The sequence below is a fragment of the Penicillium psychrosexuale genome (assembly GCF_028828465.1).
Source record: "Penicillium psychrosexuale strain IBT 29551 chromosome Unknown utg000002l, whole genome shotgun sequence".
Classification (NCBI taxonomy): Eukaryota; Fungi; Ascomycota; class Eurotiomycetes; order Eurotiales; family Aspergillaceae; genus Penicillium; species Penicillium psychrosexuale.
In genome coordinates this window covers 2,583,614-2,606,430 of record NW_026643187.1, presented here as the reverse complement: position 1 = coordinate 2,606,430, position 22,817 = coordinate 2,583,614, and the positions used below count along the sequence as shown (strand labels likewise).

The window sequence follows — 22,817 nt, the reverse complement described above, 5'->3', positions numbered from 1 at the left end:
GGGTACTAGAGTGTTTTATACATTGAATATATACCGATGAGTGCTCATCCCTCGCATCTACTTCATCACGCTTGCTCGCGAGCCACCTCCACATTCCTGGAACAAAATTGACCCACAACATTATACCAAGTACGGCTGAGCTGAAGTATGAGTTCTCCATATGCAAGCAGATCTCACTGCTTTAGCGTCTGCGAGGAAATTGGATGCATCGGAAAGAAGGTTTTCATTTGCTAATCGATTCTTCTCATGCCCATAATCAATCGTGAGCAGTGGATACTTGTTACGCCACTCCCTGCTTTACCTACGCTTTCTCAGCCAGCTGAACCTAGCTGAAATTTATCGTATCGTGTATCATGTACCAATACGGTCATATGTAAGGTTGATATTTGACGATCCGGAACTAGCGGAGGCCGATGCACTAACTGCACTCTCGATTTCTCCGTAGATCTAGTCTATGCCACAGAGACATGGACCTTACACAAATAGTTTACACATATTCATACGGGGTAAGCTAGTTAGATGCAACCCATCTAAGATCCATAGGCATGCCTAGTCATTTCTGAAAGTATCTCCATTGAACCAAAGTAACAAAAGGACAAATCTTATAGTGTAAGATGAAATCAGAGGAGATAGTGAGAGGAGATGTCTAGAACAGTATTGGCCCCAGGGAAATCAATCTTCATCACTGTTGAATCACCGAACACATCCAGGCTCCTCCACGGCTTAAAGCACAAATTCGACCGGGGCCGCTTCGCCAAAGTCCAAGACCGAGGAATGCGCCATTGGTGATATGGAAGGTTCCGACAAGAGGAAAGTTTCCAACTCCAGTATCCTCTTCAGGCAGAACATCATATATCCGTTGTTGAATTTGCTTCTGAACAACATAGGTTGTTTTCCCGCATTTTAGGCGAGGGTCTCGCATGCTCTGGAGAAGTGACATCCACTCCTCCTGTGTGACCTGATCACCAAATAAGATCCCCGCTCCCTTACCGCTGCGAACTGGCTTAAGCAGATAGTTGTTCTTGGTAAAGACGTCTGTCTGGCACCTGGATATGAAATGCTCCAATTTGTCTGATCCGGGTATTATCGTGTGGACAAGTCCTTTATCAAGTATCCCGGCTTGGTGCGGCGAGAGCACGTTTCGTGCAACCAGTGAATCCAGCTCTTCTTGAACCAAGCCTAACATGCGCTTGTCATGAACGAGAAGCACAGTACGCAGGTCGTTGAAACATCTCAAGCTGATTTGCTGAAGCATTTCAAAGCTCATGGCAAGCAACTCTCGTTGATGGAGTTCCACACCTAGCTGATGCACTTCTTCTAAAGACTCGCCGGCGTCATTCAATATTGTCGGCTGTTTGGTATTCTCCCCAGACAGACAGTACAATTTGTATCCACCGGGAGCTGCAGCGGGTATCAATCGGAGACTCTCGGGAGGAATGACTTTAACATCCATCCCCAGGCAACGCTGGGCATATGGCACGAACATGTGGATATCGTATCCGTGCTCCTGCCCCTTGACTAGATGTAGGGGGAGTGAAGAATCAAAGAGGCTGTTCAAACCAGTAATGACCTGTACTGTATCAGTATCTTTTATGTATAGGCACGCGAGGTTCTAACCTTTTGCGGGTCTGTGGCTCCTTTGATACCATATTGCTCGATACCCATATTCAGAAGGGCCTGTTGGCCAAATGCAGTAAATAGGAATCCATTCCAACAAAACCGAGCGTTGATCTCACAGATTCGATAATTCTCGATCCGCTCGGGGTCATCCGACGATTCAAGCAGAAAATCGGGCCTCCAGGAGCCTTGACAGGATCTGAATGGACGAAGTACATGTGCGTCCAGTTTTTGCATCCACTAAACCCCTTTAGCAAGAATCAACAAAATTCCAAGGATTCTAACTCACTTGCAGCAGATTTTCCTCAACTGGTTCGACCGGCATCCGCTTTGGAAAGCGGGCCTCAGCATCCGACCACCATCGTTCCACAATATCGGTAATTGCTAGAACCAATGCTTCGCTTAGCTCTGAAAGCTGACGTTGATGAGCTTCGTTGCCGAGCACTGGATACGGCACCGATTTATGGTGGGCATCACCAGCCCACGTCTCCCGAGGGCTACACTTCTCGAGCTCGAGATGATACTTCTCAAGTAGAGCGGATCGAGTCTCGGGGTCAATATCTGCTGGGTGAAAGAAATTTTCACCACTTTGGGGAAAGCAGATACTGCTAAAATGGTTCACTGGCTTCTTCATAGTTGCGCCCGCGGTGATGTAAAAGTTGTTCTAAATGGGTATGATACTCTGGCGGCTGCATTTCTTAAGTGGCGCTCTTGATATAGGTATACATCACTAGTGTTTTTGAGTCAAATACACCGATATTGATACAACTAATGAATACTAGTACATACCAATGCATGAGGCGATCTGCATCCCTAGGGGTCTCCATCTGGTCCACATTTATGGGCACATTAGCGCGACGCTACTATTGAATAATGCACTCCACTCCCGCCACCAGAACCCACTTTACCTATAGAATTGACTAATAAATACTTCCGTATTGAGCTCATAAATGCTCCAGCTTGCTGATTGTAGCATCACTGTGCTCATACCTGAAGCTTGCGTCTGATCTGAAGATGACGAACGGCTTCGACTTGTGCGATATTCTGGCCATCGCCAGTATTCACCCTTTTTATTCTGACACTCCATATCCACCGAAGAGTGAAGATTTACCTATTCTGCTAGCAAAGCAAAAAGAGTCAGGAACAGACTTCAAGCTATCAGCATTCCCATTGACCCGGAAAGAAGCTCTGTAAGCTTTCCCGCTTTCATCTCTCTCCTGCATAGCTAAAGGTATTAGATACAAGGAGATCGCTCGCCTTACCACTGATCAAGACCCTCGGAATGGATATCGACAAGGAACTTACATCAGCACGACTGGTGGAGGATCTGGTGGAGGGCCTCCAATGGTCTTTGCGACGGATTCGCGAGAGACCCGTCAACAACGAGCAGCCATTGGATCTCTCTTGCGATCTTGTGGAATCACAGGGCCAGGAGACTGGGTCATGACAATGCACGTGTCGGGACATCTTTACAGGTAAGTTTTGACTTGTATTCATTCAATTGGGGAAAAACTGTTTTTAACTTTTGCAGGGCTTTGGACCTTACTTCCGAGGTGCTCGAGGGGTCTGGCGCCACGGTTCTTTGTGCTGGCAGCCAGATGGAGCAAGACCAGATGATTGAGACACTCATTGGATATCGAGTGAATGCCATTGCCGGCGACGCAGGTCAAATCATTCAGCTAGCGCGATACATCTCCACCCTCTCAGAGGACAAGCGAAGGCAACTGCTGATAAACAAGGCGCTATATACCTCAGAGCCAATGACCCCGGCCCAGCGCAGCTTTTTGAACTCTGTCTTTCCCAATATAGCTGTCTCTTCTGTAATTGGTAGTGCGGAAGCTGGGCCTTGGGCCGCTTCGCCAGCCGAGCTGACAGAGACCACGAAGGAGCAGCACTTCGCCGATTTTGTGTATGACCAGCGTCTGATGCATCTTGAGGTATTCCCTTTTTCTGTGGAAGACCCTCAAGACCCATGCAATGTCGATGTTCATCCTCTTCCTAATGGCGAGAAAGGGCTGCTTGTGCAAACCTCGCTGCAGAGACTGCGTCATCCTCTCATCCGTTATGTCTGTGGTGATGTTTGCTCACTCCACTCCTTGCCAGAGTTGATCAAAGCCAAAATCTCACCCGAAGATGCACCTCACTACAAAGTCGCGCGGATATACGGACGCGATCGAAGAATCAGCTTTGATTGGTACGGCGAGTACTTCGAATTCCCAGTTGTCCAGGCTGTGCTACGAACCGAGTCGTGGGGTATTTTGCAGTATCAGATCATCCGGAGGTATAATGAAGGAGACAAGGACCATCTAGACATTGTTCTTGAGCTGCTTGTGCTTCGGCACGATGAGCCAGGCACGATTAGCGAAGAAGAACTGACACAGGAGTTACGAAAATTCTTCCACGTTTTTGAGAACAACGAAGAGCTGTTCGATTTGAAATACCTACCTGATTATTCGGGATTCGTCAGGAGCACTACGGGACGGAAGGTGATTAATTTCATCGACAAGACACAAGACTAGATTAGCCGAAGCTGTCAGGTCGAGATGGGCAGATGATGCCTGCTCTTCCGTCTTACTTGGAGCTCTCTAGAATGTTAAAATGATCGATCTTCGATGATCTACAATTGTCACGCATGTACCAAGTACTATCTTTTGAACACTGGGCTATTCATAGCCTTGTTTTTAAGGAAAAAAGAATAGAATCATCTACTTTAGTCCGAGTTGGATGAGACATGGACGAATAGGTATGAGCAAAAAGCAAAACCCTCAGATCTCCACAGTTCTATAGGCCATTTCAATTTCACCTTCGATCTTCTGTGGAGACTGCAGACCCGGTCAGTCCGATTCGTAGTCTAAAAGACTGGGTAATACTAGTCTGATACGGCTGCACTATCCCTGCATTATCGTCGCATGAACTGCCCCCAGCTGAAGATCAGCGATCCTGCAGGTCAAACCTTGCTTTTGTAACGATGATGTTTCTATAGCATTTTCATGACATTGAACTTTACTACTCACAACTTTAGTCGACATGAGGGATGTCCATGCCAGTAGTAAGCCTATAGGCTTCAGTTGGCGCTCTTCTAAATGGTTTATTCTCTCGACAGTCGCAATTGCCTTGTTCGCCGGTTCGTGTACCCCACGCCCTCTTGTTGAGCAAGTGGCTGACAGTGCATAGAAACATTCCTCTATGGCTTCCTTGTGCCTATGTTACCGTACATGCTTCGTACGCGACTACATGAGAATCAATTCAGGATCCAGGAACTCACATCACTTGTTCTCGCCGTACATGGAATCGTCTCGGTTGTGTCAGGTCCCATCATCGGCCACTTCGCTGATAAAACCTCGAATCGAAAGCTCCCACTACTACTATCGCTTGTCGTGTGTATGATCGGTACTGGCATGGTCGCTGGCTCAACCTCGCTTGCTGTTCTCTTCGTCGGTCGTGTGATGCAGGGCATTGCCGGATCCTCAGTATGGATTGTTGGCCTCGCGACCGTGGCTGATACCGTGGGTGGAGATAATATGGGCAAGGTCGAGGGCTTAATGATGTCCTTCATATATACTGGATTAATAGGCGGGCCATCCATTTCTGGTTTGCTCTTGGAACTTGTAGGCTATTGGCCGACGTGGTCATTGCCGCTCCTGCTTCTCACTATAGACTTTGGCGCGCGTTTTATCATGATCGAAAGTCGATCAGTGGAGAATTCTAATTGCAAGCGAGAATCGACAGGATCAGAAACGCATGAGACTACCAGCCCGTTACTCGCTCCCGAGAACTCCCAAACTCCATCCACCGCAGGGAACTTCTGGCATATTATTCTCACTGATGTTCGAGCGCTGACTGCATTGTTCGTTGCCGTGTCGACAACAACGGTTGGCACGAGCTTCCATGCTACGCTTCCCATCCATGTGCAAGAAACATTCGGCTGGGGCCCCGGAAAAAGCGGGTTCTTGTTCTCTTGTCTCATTATGCCAACTCTATTTATCAGTCCATTGGCTGGGTGGTTGCGTGATCGCTTCGGAGTCCGGTATCCTGCTATGGCTTCTGCGATTTTTCAAGCGGCGATTCTTGGGCTATTGGGCCTTGCCGGTACCAATATTCTCCCTTGGACCGGTACTCAGGCCGGAGGCGGAGCATTGTATACGGGCTGCATTCTCGCCATTGGTGCAGCGCGACCTTTTACCACGAACGTGGGCCCCGTCGAACTTTCCGGTGAGTGCTGCCTTATCCCGACTCTAGTATTTGCTATTGACTCTTGACAGCCATTGTGAGAGCTTATCAAGAGGATTCACCTGGTATCTTCGGACCTGAAGGGGGCATGTCGCGTGTTTTCTCTCTTGATGATGTTGCTGCATCGCTTGGGACAGTCCTGGGACCAATCATCGGTGGATCCCTCAAGGAACACTTCGGTTATACTTATATGAGCTTGACTTGGAGTAAGTCATCCCTTCCAACACAAGTGGTGCATTTCTAATTCGACTTAGGCGTTTTGTACATTATCCTTGCTATTCTTGTAATGTGTTTCCTAGGCAGAAACAACCGCTAGGTCTGAAATTGAGCAACGCAGCAAGAGGTATGGAGCTACGACTTGATAGGCAGCACAGGGGGAAATTCTCAACGTGGGTCTGTGCCAGGATGAGCACTAAATAGGAAGGGTGTATCGTTTAGTATACCTGACTGATCAAATTCTGTTTATATAAATCTGAGGTGCAATTAAAAACAGTTCTTCTCATGGTAGGAAAAAAAAAGCAGTAGCCATATCAAAAAAGTATGCAAAATAAAAGAATATATCTGTCACACATCCTCCTTGATCGCGCACCGACAGGTACAGCGACACACTGTTGGCAGATCTGTCACCGGTTGAGGACGCTCAAGCTGACACGCTTCAGAAAAGGCTCTCTTCAGCCACTGCTCCCGATGTCCAAGACATGCTTCACGGTGATCAAGCATTCGGCTTCGAATCTCATTGTCGTTCATCACCTGCATTCGATATCTTCTACTAGGCACCGGGCCTGACCAAACCCTTTCAGCCCATCGTGGGCCGAGAATCTTGACCGGAGGCACCTCAAACTGATCGCGGAGATAATTCCTGCCATGCCTTCTGTCAAGGCTACCGCTGCAGCCTTGTGACTTTCGCTGAAAATGAAGTCCATGACTCGGCTCGCGTCGATAAGGACTGGCATTCTGTTTTTGGACAAAGGCCTGATTTGGTCGCGGCTCTTGACACTCAGTCTTGGTCCCGGTCTCGGTCTCGGTCTCCATTCTTTCTGGGTCGTCTGTTGCGGATGTTTCATCGGATTGGTCAGAAAGCATAGATGCATCATCTGGGTCGCTGTTACTTTCTGATGAACAATCTGAAGTATCCTCAAGACTCATGCCGCTGCTGTTTATGGCATTGATCTTCCCATTTTTATCTGGCGTCAGAGAATGGTCTCTGTGATGAGAGCACATAAATGAACTCTTTGTATCCGGCCGGAAAGTTTTCCTAATAGCCACTGGATCACCCATGGAGATTCTGGAATGTGCTTGGGTCCTCATCGGTCTTTGCATGATTATGACATCCATAGAGACAGTCTCATAGTAAGTGCAACGAGAATTTCCGGCCTTGAACATCTGCGTGTGTTCTTTGACGTAGACGCAACTCCACTCAACAAGTGGATTGTTATGCCTTTGTTCGGCAATCAGTTGATTTACATGAGCGCGCCTGATATCAGAGGATATGCTCTGGTATTGCTGCGCTACAGACTGTTGATTTGCTCTCTCATGAACCATTTTGAAGTATTCGTCTTGGTTCCGATGCATGTCTGTCCGTTTCGCACAGATCCATGTGGAACTTTGTTTGAGCATAGCCTTGGAAAATGTGAAGCCCTCGTAAACACGACTTGCTGATTCGGAGGCCGAGAATTTCTGGTCATATCGCAAATGGCCGACCGGAAACGATGGGTTTGTGTTTGGGGTGTCCTTTGAGGTTTGCATCGAATTGTTGTTGGTAAGGGCAGAGGGTTGAATGATTCTCTTTGTTTCTTCCTTTAAAGGGAAAGTCGGCTGTTTGAAAAAATCTGACTCTTTGAGGAGAATAGCGACAGCTATTTATGTATCTTGTTTGCTCGTATACTTGACTTTTCTCTTTCCCGATTCTCGTTTCTCACCCGGGTGCAGAGGCTCAAAACAAGGCAACTTCAGCCTCATGACTATCCCAAGTCGCCCGGGTGAATATTATTTGGATACGAACATTATCTGAGAAATATAAGATTTTAGTGGCGTGATTTTGTTACGGGTGATCTCTTTGTTTATTGTTCTAAAAAGGAACTCTTTGATATTCATAAGAATTATTTCGAATGATTCCTTTCATTTGTCTATTCTGAGAACAATACATTGAATATTCTTTGGGGGTTTTATATAAACGACCTACTTTGCTCCTTGGACTTTCCTCACTTCACTCATCACTTTTGTCTATTTGACTTATTTAATCAACTGCCATGACTGAACAGATGGGGGTGAATGAACAGGATCCTTATGCTTTTGATTATCTCTTAGGGAGAGACTTGGGCGCAATCAAGGGGAATCATACTTTACACCATCCATCGTCGCAGGCCCGCGAATTCAAATACCAGGACTACGATGATAGCTTCTCTTACAATGCCGAAAGTCTTTTAGACCCCTCAAGCCGATTGTCCAAAAGGTATCCCCAAGTAAGTCAGGTTCTTCGAGAGCGTCTAGGGGTAGCGTTTGGCAAACGGAATAACGAGGAATTCTCGAGGTGTAATTGCCGGGACGATTCAGGTCATAGATGCGACAGCGAAGTGTTTCAAAAACGCAACTCCACTTCATATGGGGATTTCATCCGTTTAAGTGCTGAGGGGAGGACGACTGCGAAAGCAGTATGCCTTTGTCCGCACCTTATCGAGCGAGTGCAGATATATGGGTTCATAGGCGCAGGAAGTAAGTCCATTCTCCCCTTAATGTGATGTCTTTTGCATGGATATACTGCTAACTGATCACAGCATTTGGTGCCACATTTATTGCTCGCGAGAAAGGCGCTGCTGGTGCTTCCCTGGAGGACCTTCAACAATTCGCAATCAAATCTCAAATCCACACAACACAATGGATGGACACATTATCGGGTGTAAATACTCAGATGGGACCCTTCTATGAGGCTAGCGGGGAGAAAAGATATATGCCAGAAGAAGCACTTCTTCTGATCTATCTCGACGATAGTCCAAGGTTCCCGCGGCTTAACTCGGTCTACACTCACGGTATGCTAACAGCAATTCTCATGACCCCCTGCGTTGATCCTAGCTATGAAGCCATTTCAGTTATTGATGAGGGTCATTTTAACAGGATCAAGTCAAAGGGGGCCATACCACCGCGCATCCGAAAGAGATACCCCCCGTTTCCATCTTTTGATGGCAGCTATCTTATGTCCGCAGCCACCAAAGAACCTCAACTGGGGGAAATAGAAGGTTGCAAGGTTGCTTCTCAGCTTCTCCAAGCTATGATAGAATTAGCGGATATGAAGGTCTGCCATGCTGATATCTCAGTGACGAATTACCTAATGGACCAAAACCTCAACGTTCAACTAATCGATCTTGGAATGCTCTACTTCTCGCTTGAGAAATCAGGTTTTGCAATGAAAACAGACCACTTTATTCCCTACCAAGAGTACCAAATGATGCCCGAGCGAGCCATCGAACTGGAGAAGTACGACATTTGGAGGGATCCATCCCACGATGATGTCTCTATCGAAAGTATCTACTTACCTGTTGACCAGCGGGATATTTGCCTGTGGAAATATTCAACGCTGGTTTACGGGTTTCTGCATGGCTTCTGGGCCTGGGATGAGCCTAAACCAGTGCCGAGGAGTTTGAACTGGCACGCTAGGTATGATGGCTCTTACAATGACCCGTTCTATCCAGTAGTCAAACGCAGACGCAAGAGAATGATCAACGAAGATGTAGCAATTAGCGAATCACTCTCACAGGACTGCAGGGATGTACTGCAAGCCACATTGGCTAGAGATAAATTTGACCGGCCGTCGTTGGAAGAGCTATCGTCATTTCCTTGGTTTTCTCGCTGGTCTGCTGAAGAACTCGAGTCTGGTCGACCTTTGAAAAGACCCTTTATCAAGAAATTCCATGATAAAACCCGTGCAGATGGTCGAAGGGGTTTTCCATGGCCAAGTATATCACAGGATCAAGGTATATCAATCCCCATCCTCAACAGCCCGAGATATAATTCCTCTGGTTCTTCTGGTGGATCTGATGATTGTGAATATGAGTAAGTTCCCCCTCCTGAAAGGCACCATCCTAAAGCTTCCAATCTTATATGTCGGGAATGGTGTTTCAATCACAAGCGGAGTATTAGATCTGGGAGTCGAATTGAGCTTGATAGCAATCTGCTGTCCTATTACTCGTAACATAGAAAATAGAAAACAGTACAGTCACCCTTTCGTTCAACAGTATGTAGCCAAAATGTGATTTTATGTATAACTATCTAGTTCACGGCTAGGCACCCTTGACCTATTGAGAGAAATGCGAAGAGGTTGAAAGGAAATGGATTGGTATTTAGAATATCTTCCAAGGTATGCTAATAATAACAGCAAGGCAAGTAATCTCAATTAGGGCTCAAAACAGCAGGTCGCATTATCACCTCCGTCATCAATGGCATATAAGAGAGAAGAGTCGTAATCATCGCCGAAGGCTGTCCAGTCTTGCTTGGAGGTCATCATCACTAGTATTGCCTCCCCCTCCAATAGCCTGCGCAACTCGAGTTTCATTCACTGGTGCTTTCTGTATGTGTTGGGGTGTTTCGCCAAGCTGTAGATGGAATATGTTAGCCTGCTGGGTCCACTTTCCAATGTTTGGGGCAACAAACCGCCTGGTTCAGATCGACACCAATCTCGTCCAAAACCTCCTTCAAGATATCTTCTCCTTCCTCTTCTTCGCCTTCCATTCCTGTGGCCTCGTCGATCGCATCATCCATCATCTCTTGCCGTTGGTCCATAACATCGTTTTCTCGTTCAAATTCCATCGCGATCCGTTGCAGTGCGGGGAGATTCATCTGTCTGTTCATACTACCCAGAAGCATTGTGGCTCCTTTCATCGACTGCATCATCTGTTCGTTGCTTCGGACAGTCTAGGAAGCAGCAATAGTCAGCGCATCGCGGAACCAAGAGGGATAGCGGAGGAAAGCTTGCGCATACCTGGATGCGTAGAGAAATAGCCTGTAATTGCGTGCGCATTTGATAGAACTTCTGAATATATCTGTTGTCGCCATCCCAATCAGTCAATGCTGCTTTGATCAGTAAACAATAAAGAGAAACCGACCTCCGTGTCCGAACCAGATCCTTGGCCTGGATCTTGCAGGCACCAACTTGACCATTTTTGGCACTCTTCTTGATGTCTTGTACCAGCTTCTTCTCTTGGTTCTCTAGTTTCACTCGCTCTCGGTCAAGCTCCCGCTGTGTTCGGTCCAAGGCACGCTGGTGTTTACGCAGACGTTCTGCGGGGGTCATGCGCTTTCCGAAAGCCCACTCGACAATCTAGGAGACCTAATGTGAGTAAATATCCATGTTTAAGCATTCAATATGCAGCTTACATTCATGATTGCAGGGGATGATGGGCAGTCGGTTCGAGGTAAGAAGTAAATCCAGGTACAATATGGGAGCCTGAGTAGAGACAGTGACATCAATCGCGGTATGGTAAGATTACAGGCGCATTACTATGATACCGGGTCACATGCACGCTAATCCGTTTTTGGCCCGACGTCATCTGAAACCTTCCGAGAAATCGATCATCTCATAATCAAACCACCAAAAACACAACTTCTCTTGTATGGATGTCGCCCCCACGTTGAGGTCTTTCATTCGTCATGAGTCAGGAATATCACCCTGGTGAAGGCCCGTCTTCCGGGGCGGGCTCGTCCAGGTTCTCAGGAGAGGAAGAATTTCCTCAGAAGAATCCTTTTTCCGTCCCCCGCCGACTTATATGACTGTGGGCAACGGTTCGACTTCGGACAGTGCCACAGCCCTGATGACTTCGCTCAATCAAGATTCTGGCTATGGAGGCAGTATTGCTGATACGGAGGAGGATGCGAACTCTGCTTGGCGTGCAGGATTGATGGAGGATAGGCCGACTCCGGTGCATACTCCAACGCGCCCTGGAGAATGGAATCCCGCAGGTAAGTGGCCACGGCCATGGAATGGTGTGATATAAAGGGAAGATAATTGAGCTAATTCATCTTGGGATATAGCTGAGCATGAGAAGCAAGTGGTTGCCAGTCATGTCTCTCAACTTCTCTAGTATGTCTCCCCTCCCCGTAAACAATTCATTCATGCAAGTCCAAGGCTTACAGTATTTTCCAGCAACTCAAACCGAACCAAGCTTGCTCGTGCGATCTCCCGGACCATCGACACACTGAAGGAGCTTCAGGAAATGAACCGCCAATGGCCCGCCCACTATCCCTCCGTGGGGAGCACGCCCTCTTCCCCCATGGTCCGACCGTCACTACATCAAACTCAATCCGAATTTGGAGGCAATGATAACATACTCAGCACCCCGCCCCTGAGGCGCGCAGCCACCTTGGCAGTTAGCGACGAATTAGGAGAATCAAGTGCCTCGGTCCAACGTCGTGTGCCGACAGAGCCCAGATTGATGACCCCGCAGATTGCGCAAGAGTTCTCTATTCTCAAATTGGATCTTAAACTCGGCGCTCTTTCGCAGGCAGAGCTAGTACATTCCTTAGAAAAGGCATCGGTTGCCGCCCTGTTGGATGGAAAAATCAGCCAAAGCATGAAGCATCTCCTTTCGCTGCGAGATAGAATTGAGGACACTTCAAGTAAGGTCCTGATTACAGGAGACTTGAACGCAGGCAAATCGACATTCTGCAATGCTCTACTGCGCCGAAAGGTGTTGCCAGAGGACCAACAGCCTTGCACCAGCATCTTCTGTGAGGTTCTCGATGCTCGCGAAAATTGCAGCGTTGAAGAAGTCCACGCCGTTCACAAAGATACGCCATACAACCGCAATGACGAAAGTACCTTCGATGTCTATGCTCTCACCGAACTCGAAAATATCGTCATCGAAAACACGAAGTACATGCAGTGCAAAGTCTACGTCAGGGATGTACGGTCTATTGACGAATCATTGCTGAACAACGGCGTGGTTGACATCGCTTTGATCGATGCACCCGGATTAAACTCGGACTCGTTGAAAACCACGGCTGTCTTTGCTCGGCAGGAGGAGATCGACGTCGTTGTGTTTGTGGTTTCCGCCGCAAATCACTTCACATTGTCTGCAAAAGAATTCATCTTGAATGCTGCACATGAGAAGGCATATATTTTCATGGTAGTCAACGGATTCGACCAAATTCGCGACAAGAAGCGCTGCGAACGCATGATCTTGGATCAGATCGGCAAACTCAGCCCTCGCACATACAAGGAGGCTGCCGAGCTAGTTCATTTCGTTTCAAGCAATGCTATACCTGTTGCACCTTCAGCCTTCTCACAGTCTGGCTCCGGTGGTGGTGACGGCGGTGGCTCTGATCCTCATGATGACGACGCCGATAAGGACTCCAAAGATAAGGGCAAGGGCAAAGAACGGGAGAAACTCCAAGACTTCGAGAACCTCGAAGGAGCCTTGCGACGTTTCGTCCTTGAAAAGCGCTCTCGGTCCAAGCTTGCGCCTGCCAAAACTTATCTTCTGAATCTCTTAGCTGACATTGGCTCTCTTGCCACAGTCAACCGTGATGTTGCACAGTCGGAGCTCAAGCGAGTTACCGATGAATTGGCGGAGCTTGTACCGGCATTCGAGAACGGCAAGAAAAAGAAGGGAGAGATTGCAGAGGGTGTCAACAAGGCTATCGACGATTCATGCGATGATGTCTACAACCACACTCGTTCGACATTGACTAACACAATCACACGTGTTTCTGATGCAGACCTCGGTGTTGAATACCCTGGTCTCTTTTCAGCGTTCCAGTACGCTGAGGAACTGAAGCTGGCAATGCTGGATGAGATTGCTTCGTCTGTCAACAACTGCGAGGACTATGCCCGGGAAAAGACAGTTCAAGGAGTCGGTTTCATCCAAAATATCGGTCTTCTGCACATTGGTGAAGACAAATTTACCCCACTCAACTTCCGCGCGGATGCGATGTTCCGCCGTGGCCGTCGCCACACATTTGGCCGACAGGTCGACACTGAAGTTGAGCTGTGGGATTTCTTCGATTTTGCTGGTCTCTGGGAGCGCCAAGAGAAGATGGCAGGAACAGGCGTTGCAATGACTGCAGTCACTGTACTTGGTGGTAGGGCATTGGGTGGATTCGGTTGGGTGGATAGTGCCTTGAGTGCTATCAAAGTCATTGGCCCGAACAACATGCGCCGGCTGTTCTTCCCTAGTATCCTCGCTGCTGGTGAGTTTTGCCCATTCGTTTTCACAAAGAACAATCATATACTAACTTCATACAAGCTGTTTTGACCACAGCTTACGTGCTCAGCTCCATCCCGACCACCCTTCCCCCACGCCTGTCGCGGAAGATCGCCGCCACCCTTGCTGAGATGGACTATGTCCACTCAAATGCCAACCGAATTTCGACTGAAGTTCGCCGTATGTTGCGCTTGCCTGCCAATAATCTTCAAACCTGTCTTTCTCAGGATATTGAGGATCTCGGCAAACGCAAGCAAGAGGTCACCAAAATCAAGCAAGAGAGTGATGTTGCCACCAAATATTTCTCTAACCTGTTCCGGGACAGTAGCGAGAACCGCCGTTCTATCGAGAATTTGGATCTTGATGCTCCCTTGCCTGGAGGAATGGCTGCGGCAATGCAAGCATAAGCCTATGTTCACCTTTGTACAACCACTCATGATTCCTACGATGTTTGTTTTTCGCTCTTTTTCTCTTGCCTCCTAACTGTACAGTGCGCATCTTTCTCTTGCCTATTCTCCATATTCTACTGAGTTTTACTACGATGTTCATTCACATCGGCTTTACAATCATTTCTGCCCAGTATGGCAGTCTCCAACCGCCAGTGCGTCATAACTCATTTTGCCCACAGTAAAGTTCGTACTTTATACAATCCAATACCATCTAATGTTGCTTAGCCTGTCAATTCCCCGGTTTGAAGGTCCGACTCAGTATGCGAATGTATACTAGGGATCTCGACGGCTTAAGGCCTCCAGATAGTCGTTGCAGAGCGAAGCCACTGATTCCAACTTCTAATGCTACGCAAAGCACCCCTCTACTGGCTTATTCTCCCCCCTGCCTTAAATGCTTAATCAAATGCTTTATCTTCAATTACTTGATCGTCAATTACTTTAGCAACTACTTAAGCAACTACTTGAGAAACTACTTTAGTAACTAGCTAGCACGTAATATTCTAAACCTCTCTGCGGCATTCCTTTCCTTTTCTTTCACTTCTCTGACAGGCAGCTTGCCGTTTAGCTTGCTGTGTTGGCACTTTCTTTGTATGCCTGCAGAAATGCTTCTTCTGGTTTCTGAAGGATGGAATCTGGTGGCTTTGTAGCATGTAGCTATATAGAGAGCTTCATGGCAGTAGCTAGATCTTTATCTTCCATCCATCATCATCATTATCATTATCACTTTTGGTTGATCACTTCTTCTCCCATCACATTCGCGATCTATGAATGATCAATGGCGCCTTCCCATTCGGGTAAGTACCAGAGCCAACCCAATTGGCAAGTATCATTTCTTTCCTTACTTCACTTTCACAACTCACACTCCAAGATACTAGGCCAGTGAGATAACTCAAAGGCTATGCTGGTTCAATTTATTCTGCGATCAACAATGCCGCCTACAAGGAACTCGCTTGGTTTCTTCAACTGCACCTGTCACTCGTCCCGTGCGTTCACCCAAACGTTGGGAGAACTCCTCGGCAAAGGATGCTCTCATGCAACAAGGGTTGGAAATGCTAGCATGGATTGCGGTATCCTTGGGTGTCGGGAATAGGGATAAGAAGAGTACGAAAGAGATGAATCGGTAAGCACGACTGCCATCCATGGGTATGTTAGAAGAAAGATTACTGATGGATGTGTCTAGATCGGTTATGCTGTCGCAATATACACTCGCAATACCTTGACTATTTGCGTTTCGATGGCAAACCTCAGAACCCCCATGATCTCAATTCATTCTTGAAGCTTCGACTATAGGCCCATTCAATATCTTCTCTAGGATGACTTTCTCGTGGTGGAACTGACCATAATTCACCATCAAGAACGGGAAAAGAAGAGGGAGATGAGGGTGCTGCCCATAATGATGCCCAAAAGGGCAAGTGAATAGTTTAGCATGTGTGGTTTTTCACTTTGGTTATTATTACATTGTGTACAAATAATGCTTGTATTCTCATTGCTCGAAATGCTTTTTCTCGGATATTTTGTTGTTTGAAGTGGTTTATACAATACATGACATACTCTGCCAGTGCGCGCCACCTGATTTATTTCATAATTGTAACAGCAAAGCTGGATAGTGAAGAGGGGACCCCTGAGGGGCACCGACAGCCCTGTCTGCGAAACAGGTGTGAGAGCAGAGTCGTCACTGGGAGTAGTAGGGTGCTAGAGAGGAGAACACCATGGGGTGACTACCGAGAAGAGAGGTGGAAAGGTGTCTGCGTTACTATCTAGTTATGCCTCAGGAGTGCTTTTACGTCACATAGCCGCTTAGTCATCCTGCTCTGGAAACCCCCACTGCAATAGTTAAGGATAGTTCTCACCAATTTTAGACTGCCTTCGACACCGCTTAATACCATGTTTTGTAAGTAGCGAATCTGAAGATATTCCCACCCCCCACTGCATAGGGCAACAGTGAGCACGTCAGAATGCATCAGACTGTGCATATCTTCTACCGATCCGTGGAGTGAATGGACGAGAATAACAAAGCCAAGTGCCTTTGCAATCATTCTAACGCTAGCTCGAGTCCATCTTTCACCTCGACGTGTGAACCTCCAATCACCGCTGGCTACAGGTAGCCCTCGACGGTTCCCAAAGCACAACCATCGTTCGGAGTGGCTTGCTTTCGATCGTGGCCAACACATCCAACTTCCCTAAGCAATTGAGAGGTGCATCTAGTTCAAAATATCTCCTGCTGGTGGTCCCTTCGTATTCCTTTTTATCCCTAAAATATCTAGTATCAAAAATGCAGCTTAGGCCAGGGGACATGTAGCTTGCTTAGTATAGAGCCGAGTTGGATTATCATTAACAACCCTTATATATCGCTCTTTCAAAACAATGTATGGACCAAAGAGGACGACGCCATTCCCAATGCAATGCCATGCCTTCGCCGATAGAAAAATAAAAAGCAAAAATCATTCATCGTCCACTTTAACAGGCTGTTTCCTCGTCCTCCGCCCAGAACCCCACCCAATATCCTCAAGCTCGCGCACTTCACCGACAAGCAAACCCGAGCTATCGGCCTTCATTGTCTTACCAGACAACTTCCCAGCACCCCTCAGGAACTCCGCCCTCATGGCAGCCGCATCGGGATCTTCATAATCCAGCTGCGTCATCTGCGGTGCCTGATTTTCCTCGTCTTCGTCCTCGGTATGGGTCGGGAGTTTGTCATTCAGGAAATCAAACTTACCATCGCTGAGCATGGATGACAGGCTTTGTTCGACACGGCTGTTGCTGCGGGATATGGAGTTGGCTCTGGTCGGGTGGGCGCTCTCTAAGGCACTGCCGAGGCCATCGTCGTTGAGTGTATCGATCGAGCTGGCGCGTGAGACGGGTCGCGGGCCTTCCAGCATTCGCGCCGAAGAGTGGGACGGGGCGCGGCCGAGGAGGGGCTTGCGCTTTCGTCGGGGTGGATTTTCGTCATCATTGGTCGTGGTGTTCTCAGACTGCTGTCGTGACTTGGCAGCGCGGGCTTGCTGTAGGAGCCCGCTCAGAGCCGTATCCAGTGCGGATGGACCAGTGGGTGGTACCGGGTCAGTACTTGGCGTGGGCTGTTTGTTATTCGGTTCCACTGCGGTTTGTTCGTCTGGTATCCTGGCCGGGGTTGGAGATCGAGACTCCGGCACGGAGGGCTTCGGTGCATCGGCCTCAAAGCCGTCGCCGACGATGGGTATTGTTCGACTTGCAGCGTTCTTTCCAGAATTTTGCTTTTCGGTTCTACCACCGTTCATGGACTCGGTAGAGATGTTGTACGGGGAACCCGTTTCATTAAGATGTTTGTCAGGCTTCTTTCGCTTAGCAGATAAAGAACCGAGTTCCTCTGTGCTGCCAGCGCTTGGGGGTAATTGTCGTCGGACAATGTATGGCTCGAATGCCTTCTTTTGGCCAGTTTGAATAGATATCCAGAGCCAGTCAGCAGACACTGCTGGAACCCCCCACTCGGCAGTATGCCGCAGTTTGTCAACGCTGGCTGTTTTGGGGTCGTTGCAAATAAGAACGGATGCTTTTGGCGTTAGAAAATCTCCGTATGTGGCGCCCATCAACTCTACCAGTTTGCGTAGGTGTAAAAGATCAATACGTCCAAAGCCGGTGGAACAAACCCGCAATTCCGGAAATCCTATTATTATTAGAGCATGTATGAATATTGCATTTGATGGGATCTCACCTGGTATAGGGAATTTGGGGAATGGAGTGCTTGCCACATGAGACTCGGGTGGAACAAAAGCTCGAGCATCAATGCATCTTTCCAGCCACATCTCTGTCACGATCTCGCATTCAAAGGCCATTTCATCGGTTGACGGAATTTCTGACCTAGGAGTCTGATACGGCACCATGATGAACAGCCCATGCCCTGTTTTGGGAATAGTAGGGCTAGAGAACTCATTTAGTGAGCCCACTAATTGAGCTCCGTTATAAGTGAGATGCTCACGTAGAACTTTAGTCTAGAAGATACATTAGTTTCAAGGGCATGTGGACAAGAGGATGAGCACAAACCTGCTTAGAAGAGAATCCATTAATGAAGAAATAAGTCGTGTGTAAAAATCCATTGTCTTTTGGTGGAGCAGTCGGTAGCGGAAGCCGAGACTGGGTGCTTTCAGAAAATGTAGTCTCGCTGGCGAATGACTGATATGCCTGTATGACAGGCTTCGATGCTTCATGTGGTGGGTTCTTTTGGGGTCCAGCCGTCTCGTTATTATCGAATCCTGTTCCTACGATATCTCCCCAGATGCTTTCGTTTTGATCTACCAGCTTGGTACTTGCAATCCTGCGTAGTTTTCGAGGTCGCGGATTCAAAGAGTTCTCTTCGGTAGTGCTGTCCTTCTGAGAAGGCTCCCTTTCTGTCGGTGCGGATCGATCCCATGCCCCGACACCTTGCTCTGCAGCAGGTATCAGCGGGTGGTATTTCTGCTCGTCCAGGATCATTCCACGCTCGATGCTATCCGTGAACCATTTCACCGAAACAACTCTGATATTCCATTGTGTCGCGAATTTGTATTTTTCACCGTCCGAGTTGCGCGCAATAAGATGTGTCACGGTTTTCGTCAGGTCTTTCCTATATTCGGCCCCGTTCTCCTCGGTTGTCTTCTTCATGTAAACTCGGAAAGGAACTGCAGCGCATTCTTTAGCGTTGATCTATGCTCAATTGTGGAAACCAGCCAACTCACGGTCCGAAAACCCAGTGATACAGATTTTGAGGCCATGCAATGTTGCCAGCCGGAATTGTTTCTCCAACGCCTGTATGTCCATATCCTCTCCCTGTGTCCAGGAGTGTCGTACAGCCTCGATCCATTCCGGGTTCATTGCCAGCACATCATTCCGTTCCCTTGCGACGAATTTATACTTGTCGCTGTTCGTGTCACCCACAAGCAAATGGGTTACGTCCGAAGTAAGGTGGACACTGTGCAACGCGCCCATTTCTTCCGCCATTTTAGTCAATGGAGTCTGTACAATAGGAACGTAGGTCAGCCTGTGCTTGCAGTTTCACGAGCCTTTCTGACACATACTCTCTTCTCAACTTGTACGGATGTGAAGCATATGACTACACCCGTCAGAGGGTAGTCTTTATCTATAACATGACTTGTTAGCAAATGTGCTCGAATTCGAAAGAAAAAAGCCGTTCCACGTACTCAAAACAGCCATCCCTGCCATTCCTCATGGTCGCAGAGTGCAGGCTGCTTCAATATCGTGTGACTGGCAAGATACTCTTGCGACTGGTGGTTGGAAAGATCTAGATTCTGCATTCTCGTCCCGCGTATTTTGCGGTAATTGACGATCACGTGGTATGATTTCCCCTCGCATATTCTGGAGTATACTTGAATGCAAGTATACAAATTGCACTTAACTACAATGATGATCTAGCCCACTCTGTCTAATTGCATGGGAAATCATAGTAACTCGTAGTTCATAGTTGTTTTGGGTCAATGTGTTGTGAATATTGAACAATTGACCCGAAGTATATATTTCAGACAAGTTGTCATAATATGGTCGTTAGTTGCCAACAAAAGCTTAATTATTTGGACCGTCGTATAACATACAGTATATTCAATCCCAAGAAATCTCGGTAACATCTTAAATAGGCAATGAATAGTACAAAGCTAGTGAGATAAAATCCATATTCAGCCTTGCAGTGTTGTTGTTATCCTTATCAGTGGCCCGTCACGTGCAGATAATCGCGTCTGCAACGCGTTGATTGCCGAAAATCGATCTGCGTCCCGATCGGAATTGTCTGACGCGACCTCATCGTCTTGGTTTGCATTCTGCATTCTATTTTATGCATGTTGCCATATCCAGGGCGCGGGGCATACACATAATTCGATTGCTCTCTTTGACTTGCCCAAAGAGACTGCCGAGTTCATTTGCGTATTCATCCTCATCTCGACCCGCCGCAGCCCCCGAGAAAATGTTCAAGAAAGCCCTCCAAGACCACTCAGGCAGTGGCACGAAACCTCTTCAGCAGACCGACTTGTTGCATGCTAATTCAATGGCCCATTCGAAGCCACAACTACAATCACAATCCGGTGGTGTCAAACGAAAAATCGAAGTGGCCGAGTCCTCGCTGGGGTCCCTTCATAACGCGGTTTATTTCGATGAAAATGACTTCGATGATGATCTGGACCTCGATGAGCCCTATCCGCTGGTTATGCCGAGTGTGGCTGGCACCGCCATCTCCAACACAGTCACATATCCAAGCCTTGACACTACATCGGGAATCGACCGGTCTGTTTGCGGCAACGAAAATCTAACAGATGTCAATTACCCCGATCTTCCATCCATATCCCAAGAAGCAGAAGCTCCTCTCAGCAGCATGCAGTTACCTTGGTCGTCATCGCCGCCCTCTCATTTCCAACCGCCCGCGAAGAAACCTCGTACTCTTCCTTGGATGAAAGAAGAAGAGGAACCCCGCGAAGACAAGAAAAAGAGCTTTGTGACCCCCAAACGGTCGAGGCCTGCAGAACCATGGAACAAGTCCGAGAGCACCATCAAGGCGGAACAGAGAGAGTTGCGACAAGAATACAAGAAGACGCAAAAAAGCGACATAAACCCGAAACCAGAGAACTGTTCGAAGGTGCACAATGTTTTCTTGAGTGAAGAGCAACAAGCTGTTCTTAAGACTGTTGTCGAGCGCGGAAAGAGCATGTTCTTCACTGGTTCTGCAGGAACAGGAAAATCGGTACTCATGAGGGAAATTATTGCGCAGCTGCGATATAAATATCGCAAAGAATCCGATCGAATTGCAGTCACAGCATCAACAGGTCTTGCGGCCTGCAATATCGGGGGTGTGACTCTCCACAGTTTTGCTGGGATTGGTCTAGGCAAAGAGCCTGTGCCCGACCTAGTGAAAAGGGTAGGAGTCTCTCTCTATTCACCCAGGAATTGCAGATGCTAACAACATTCAGATCAAGAAAAACCCGAAAGCTCGAAATCGTTGGCTGCGTACCAAAGTCCTTGTCGTTGATGAAGTCTCCATGGTGGACGGGGATCTATTTGATAAACTCGAAGAGATTGCCCGACGAATGCGCAACAATGGTCGTCCATTTGGAGGAATCCAGCTTGTTGTAACAGGCGACTTCTTTCAATTACCTCCAGTCCCAGACGGAGGCAACCGGGAGGCAAAATTTGCATTTGCAGCTGCTTCCTGGACCACTTGTATCCAACATACCGTTCTTTTAACCAACATCTTCCGTCAACGAGATCCGGAGTTTGCTAATATGCTGAATGAAATGCGACTGGGTAAAATTACCCCTCGCACGATTGAGGCTTTTAAACGGCTCTCTCGGCCCCTTGATGCCAAAGACCAGTTCGAGGCAACGGAACTGTAAGTTTTACTATATACTTATACTGTGTCAAATCTGACTCTTGAATTAGGTTCCCAACCCGCGCTGAAGTGGATGGTGCCAACTCTGCACGGATGGGAAGACTTTCTGGCGAGATTATGAGGTTCAACGCAGTGGATTCCGGGGCAATTCAGGACCCTCAGCATCGCGCGAGACTGCTGGCAGGCTGCATAGCCCCTCCTATGATCCAGTTGAAGAAGGGTGCCCAAGTGATGCTCATTAAGAATATGGAGGATTCGCTTGTCAATGGCTCTATTGGGAAAGTGGTAGCTTTCATGAGTGAAGATTACTTTGAGGTTTTCAGGGAAAACGACAAAAACTTTACCAGTGACGCGACTGGAAGCGATGAGGAGCGGGCTCATCAAGCTAGAAAAAAGCTAAAGCCTATGGGAAACCAAGAAGGCGCAGCTTCAATGGCCCGGAAATGGCCGCTTGTATCTTTCCTTCAGCCAGATGGGTCAGAACGTCAGTTACTGTGTCAACCGGAGACGTGGAAGGTTGAGCTTCCCAACGGAGAAGTACAAGCCCAACGTCAACAAGTTCCGTTGATATTGGCTTGGGCTCTGTCCATACACAAGGCCCAAGGCCAGACTCTTCAACGTGTAAAAGTTGATCTGGGTCGAGTGTTTGAAAAGGGCCAGGCTTATGTTGCACTGAGTCGAGCGGTGTCACAGGAGGGACTGCAGGTTACTCGATTTGAGCCTCGGAAGGTGATGGTGCATCCGAAAGTGCAGGAATTCTACTCCAAACTCACCAGGGGCACAGAGATCAACAAGCCGAAGTCCTCAATTGCTTTGAACCCAGATGACTTTGAGGACGAAGACTTTTGATTCATATATAAGATTGCGATTTTTTTTCTTTTCCCAGGTCAGAAATAACATCGATATCCAAAACATCTCACTACTTATGTATCAATAATGCATTTTGATCATGAACAATACACAAATTGCTTCAAACCACCCATGGAC

The 22,817-nt window shown here is 47.7% G+C and overlaps 9 protein-coding genes across 9 annotated transcripts; 5 read left to right on the top strand and 4 right to left on the bottom strand.

Annotated features, from left to right (window-relative positions):
- Positions 1–682: 682 nt before the first annotated feature.
- N7518_002157 (uncharacterized protein) lies at positions 683–2,251 on the bottom strand (the record flags this gene model as incomplete). The annotated part of the gene is made up of 3 exons (XM_057183085.1): positions 683–1,570; positions 1,618–1,857; positions 1,907–2,251. 3 exons carry the CDS (start codon positions 2,249–2,251, stop codon positions 683–685), a joined length of 1,473 nt encoding a protein of 490 aa, XP_057044535.1.
- Positions 2,252–2,631: 380 nt separating this feature from the next.
- On the top strand, positions 2,632–4,136 carry N7518_002156 (uncharacterized protein; the record flags this gene model as incomplete). The annotated part of the gene is made up of 3 exons (XM_057183084.1): positions 2,632–2,807; positions 2,856–3,092; positions 3,149–4,136. 3 exons carry the CDS (start codon positions 2,632–2,634, stop codon positions 4,134–4,136), a joined length of 1,401 nt encoding a protein of 466 aa, XP_057044534.1.
- A 508-nt stretch (positions 4,137–4,644) lies between these two features.
- Positions 4,645–6,163, top strand: N7518_002155 (uncharacterized protein; the record flags this gene model as incomplete). Its single annotated transcript, XM_057183083.1, has 4 exons — positions 4,645–4,741; positions 4,792–5,829; positions 5,880–6,053; positions 6,102–6,163. The coding sequence occupies 4 exons, from the start codon at positions 4,645–4,647 to the stop codon at positions 6,161–6,163; spliced, it is 1,371 nt and encodes a 456-aa protein (XP_057044533.1).
- A 248-nt stretch (positions 6,164–6,411) lies between these two features.
- On the bottom strand, positions 6,412–6,993 carry N7518_002154 (uncharacterized protein; the record flags this gene model as incomplete). The annotated part of the gene is made up of 1 exon (XM_057183082.1): positions 6,412–6,993. One exon carries the CDS (start codon positions 6,991–6,993, stop codon positions 6,412–6,414), a length of 582 nt encoding a protein of 193 aa, XP_057044532.1.
- A 1,103-nt stretch (positions 6,994–8,096) lies between these two features.
- Positions 8,097–9,898, top strand: N7518_002153 (Protein kinase domain-containing protein; the record flags this gene model as incomplete). The annotated part of the gene is made up of 2 exons (XM_057183081.1): positions 8,097–8,559; positions 8,622–9,898. 2 exons carry the CDS (start codon positions 8,097–8,099, stop codon positions 9,896–9,898), a joined length of 1,740 nt encoding a protein of 579 aa, XP_057044531.1.
- Positions 9,899–10,304: 406 nt separating this feature from the next.
- Positions 10,305–11,220, bottom strand: N7518_002152 (ESCRT-III subunit protein DID4; the record flags this gene model as incomplete). The annotated part of the gene is made up of 5 exons (XM_057183080.1): positions 10,305–10,433; positions 10,492–10,752; positions 10,820–10,880; positions 10,944–11,158; positions 11,215–11,220. The coding sequence occupies 5 exons, from the start codon at positions 11,218–11,220 to the stop codon at positions 10,305–10,307; spliced, it is 672 nt and encodes a 223-aa protein (XP_057044530.1).
- A 383-nt stretch (positions 11,221–11,603) lies between these two features.
- Positions 11,604–14,446, top strand: N7518_002151 (mitofusin; the record flags this gene model as incomplete). The annotated part of the gene is made up of 4 exons (XM_057183079.1): positions 11,604–11,796; positions 11,869–11,917; positions 11,981–14,025; positions 14,082–14,446. The coding sequence occupies 4 exons, from the start codon at positions 11,604–11,606 to the stop codon at positions 14,444–14,446; spliced, it is 2,652 nt and encodes an 883-aa protein (XP_057044529.1).
- A 2,483-nt stretch (positions 14,447–16,929) lies between these two features.
- On the bottom strand, positions 16,930–19,663 carry N7518_002150 (uncharacterized protein; the record flags this gene model as incomplete). The annotated part of the gene is made up of 6 exons (XM_057183078.1): positions 16,930–18,131; positions 18,180–18,456; positions 18,509–19,122; positions 19,180–19,456; positions 19,519–19,580; positions 19,642–19,663. 6 exons carry the CDS (start codon positions 19,661–19,663, stop codon positions 16,930–16,932), a joined length of 2,454 nt encoding a protein of 817 aa, XP_057044528.1.
- Positions 19,664–20,285: 622 nt separating this feature from the next.
- On the top strand, positions 20,286–22,679 carry N7518_002149 (DEAD/DEAH box helicase; the record flags this gene model as incomplete). The annotated part of the gene is made up of 3 exons (XM_057183077.1): positions 20,286–21,359; positions 21,412–21,830; positions 21,881–22,679. 3 exons carry the CDS (start codon positions 20,286–20,288, stop codon positions 22,677–22,679), a joined length of 2,292 nt encoding a protein of 763 aa, XP_057044527.1.
- Positions 22,680–22,817: the final 138 nt, after the last annotated feature.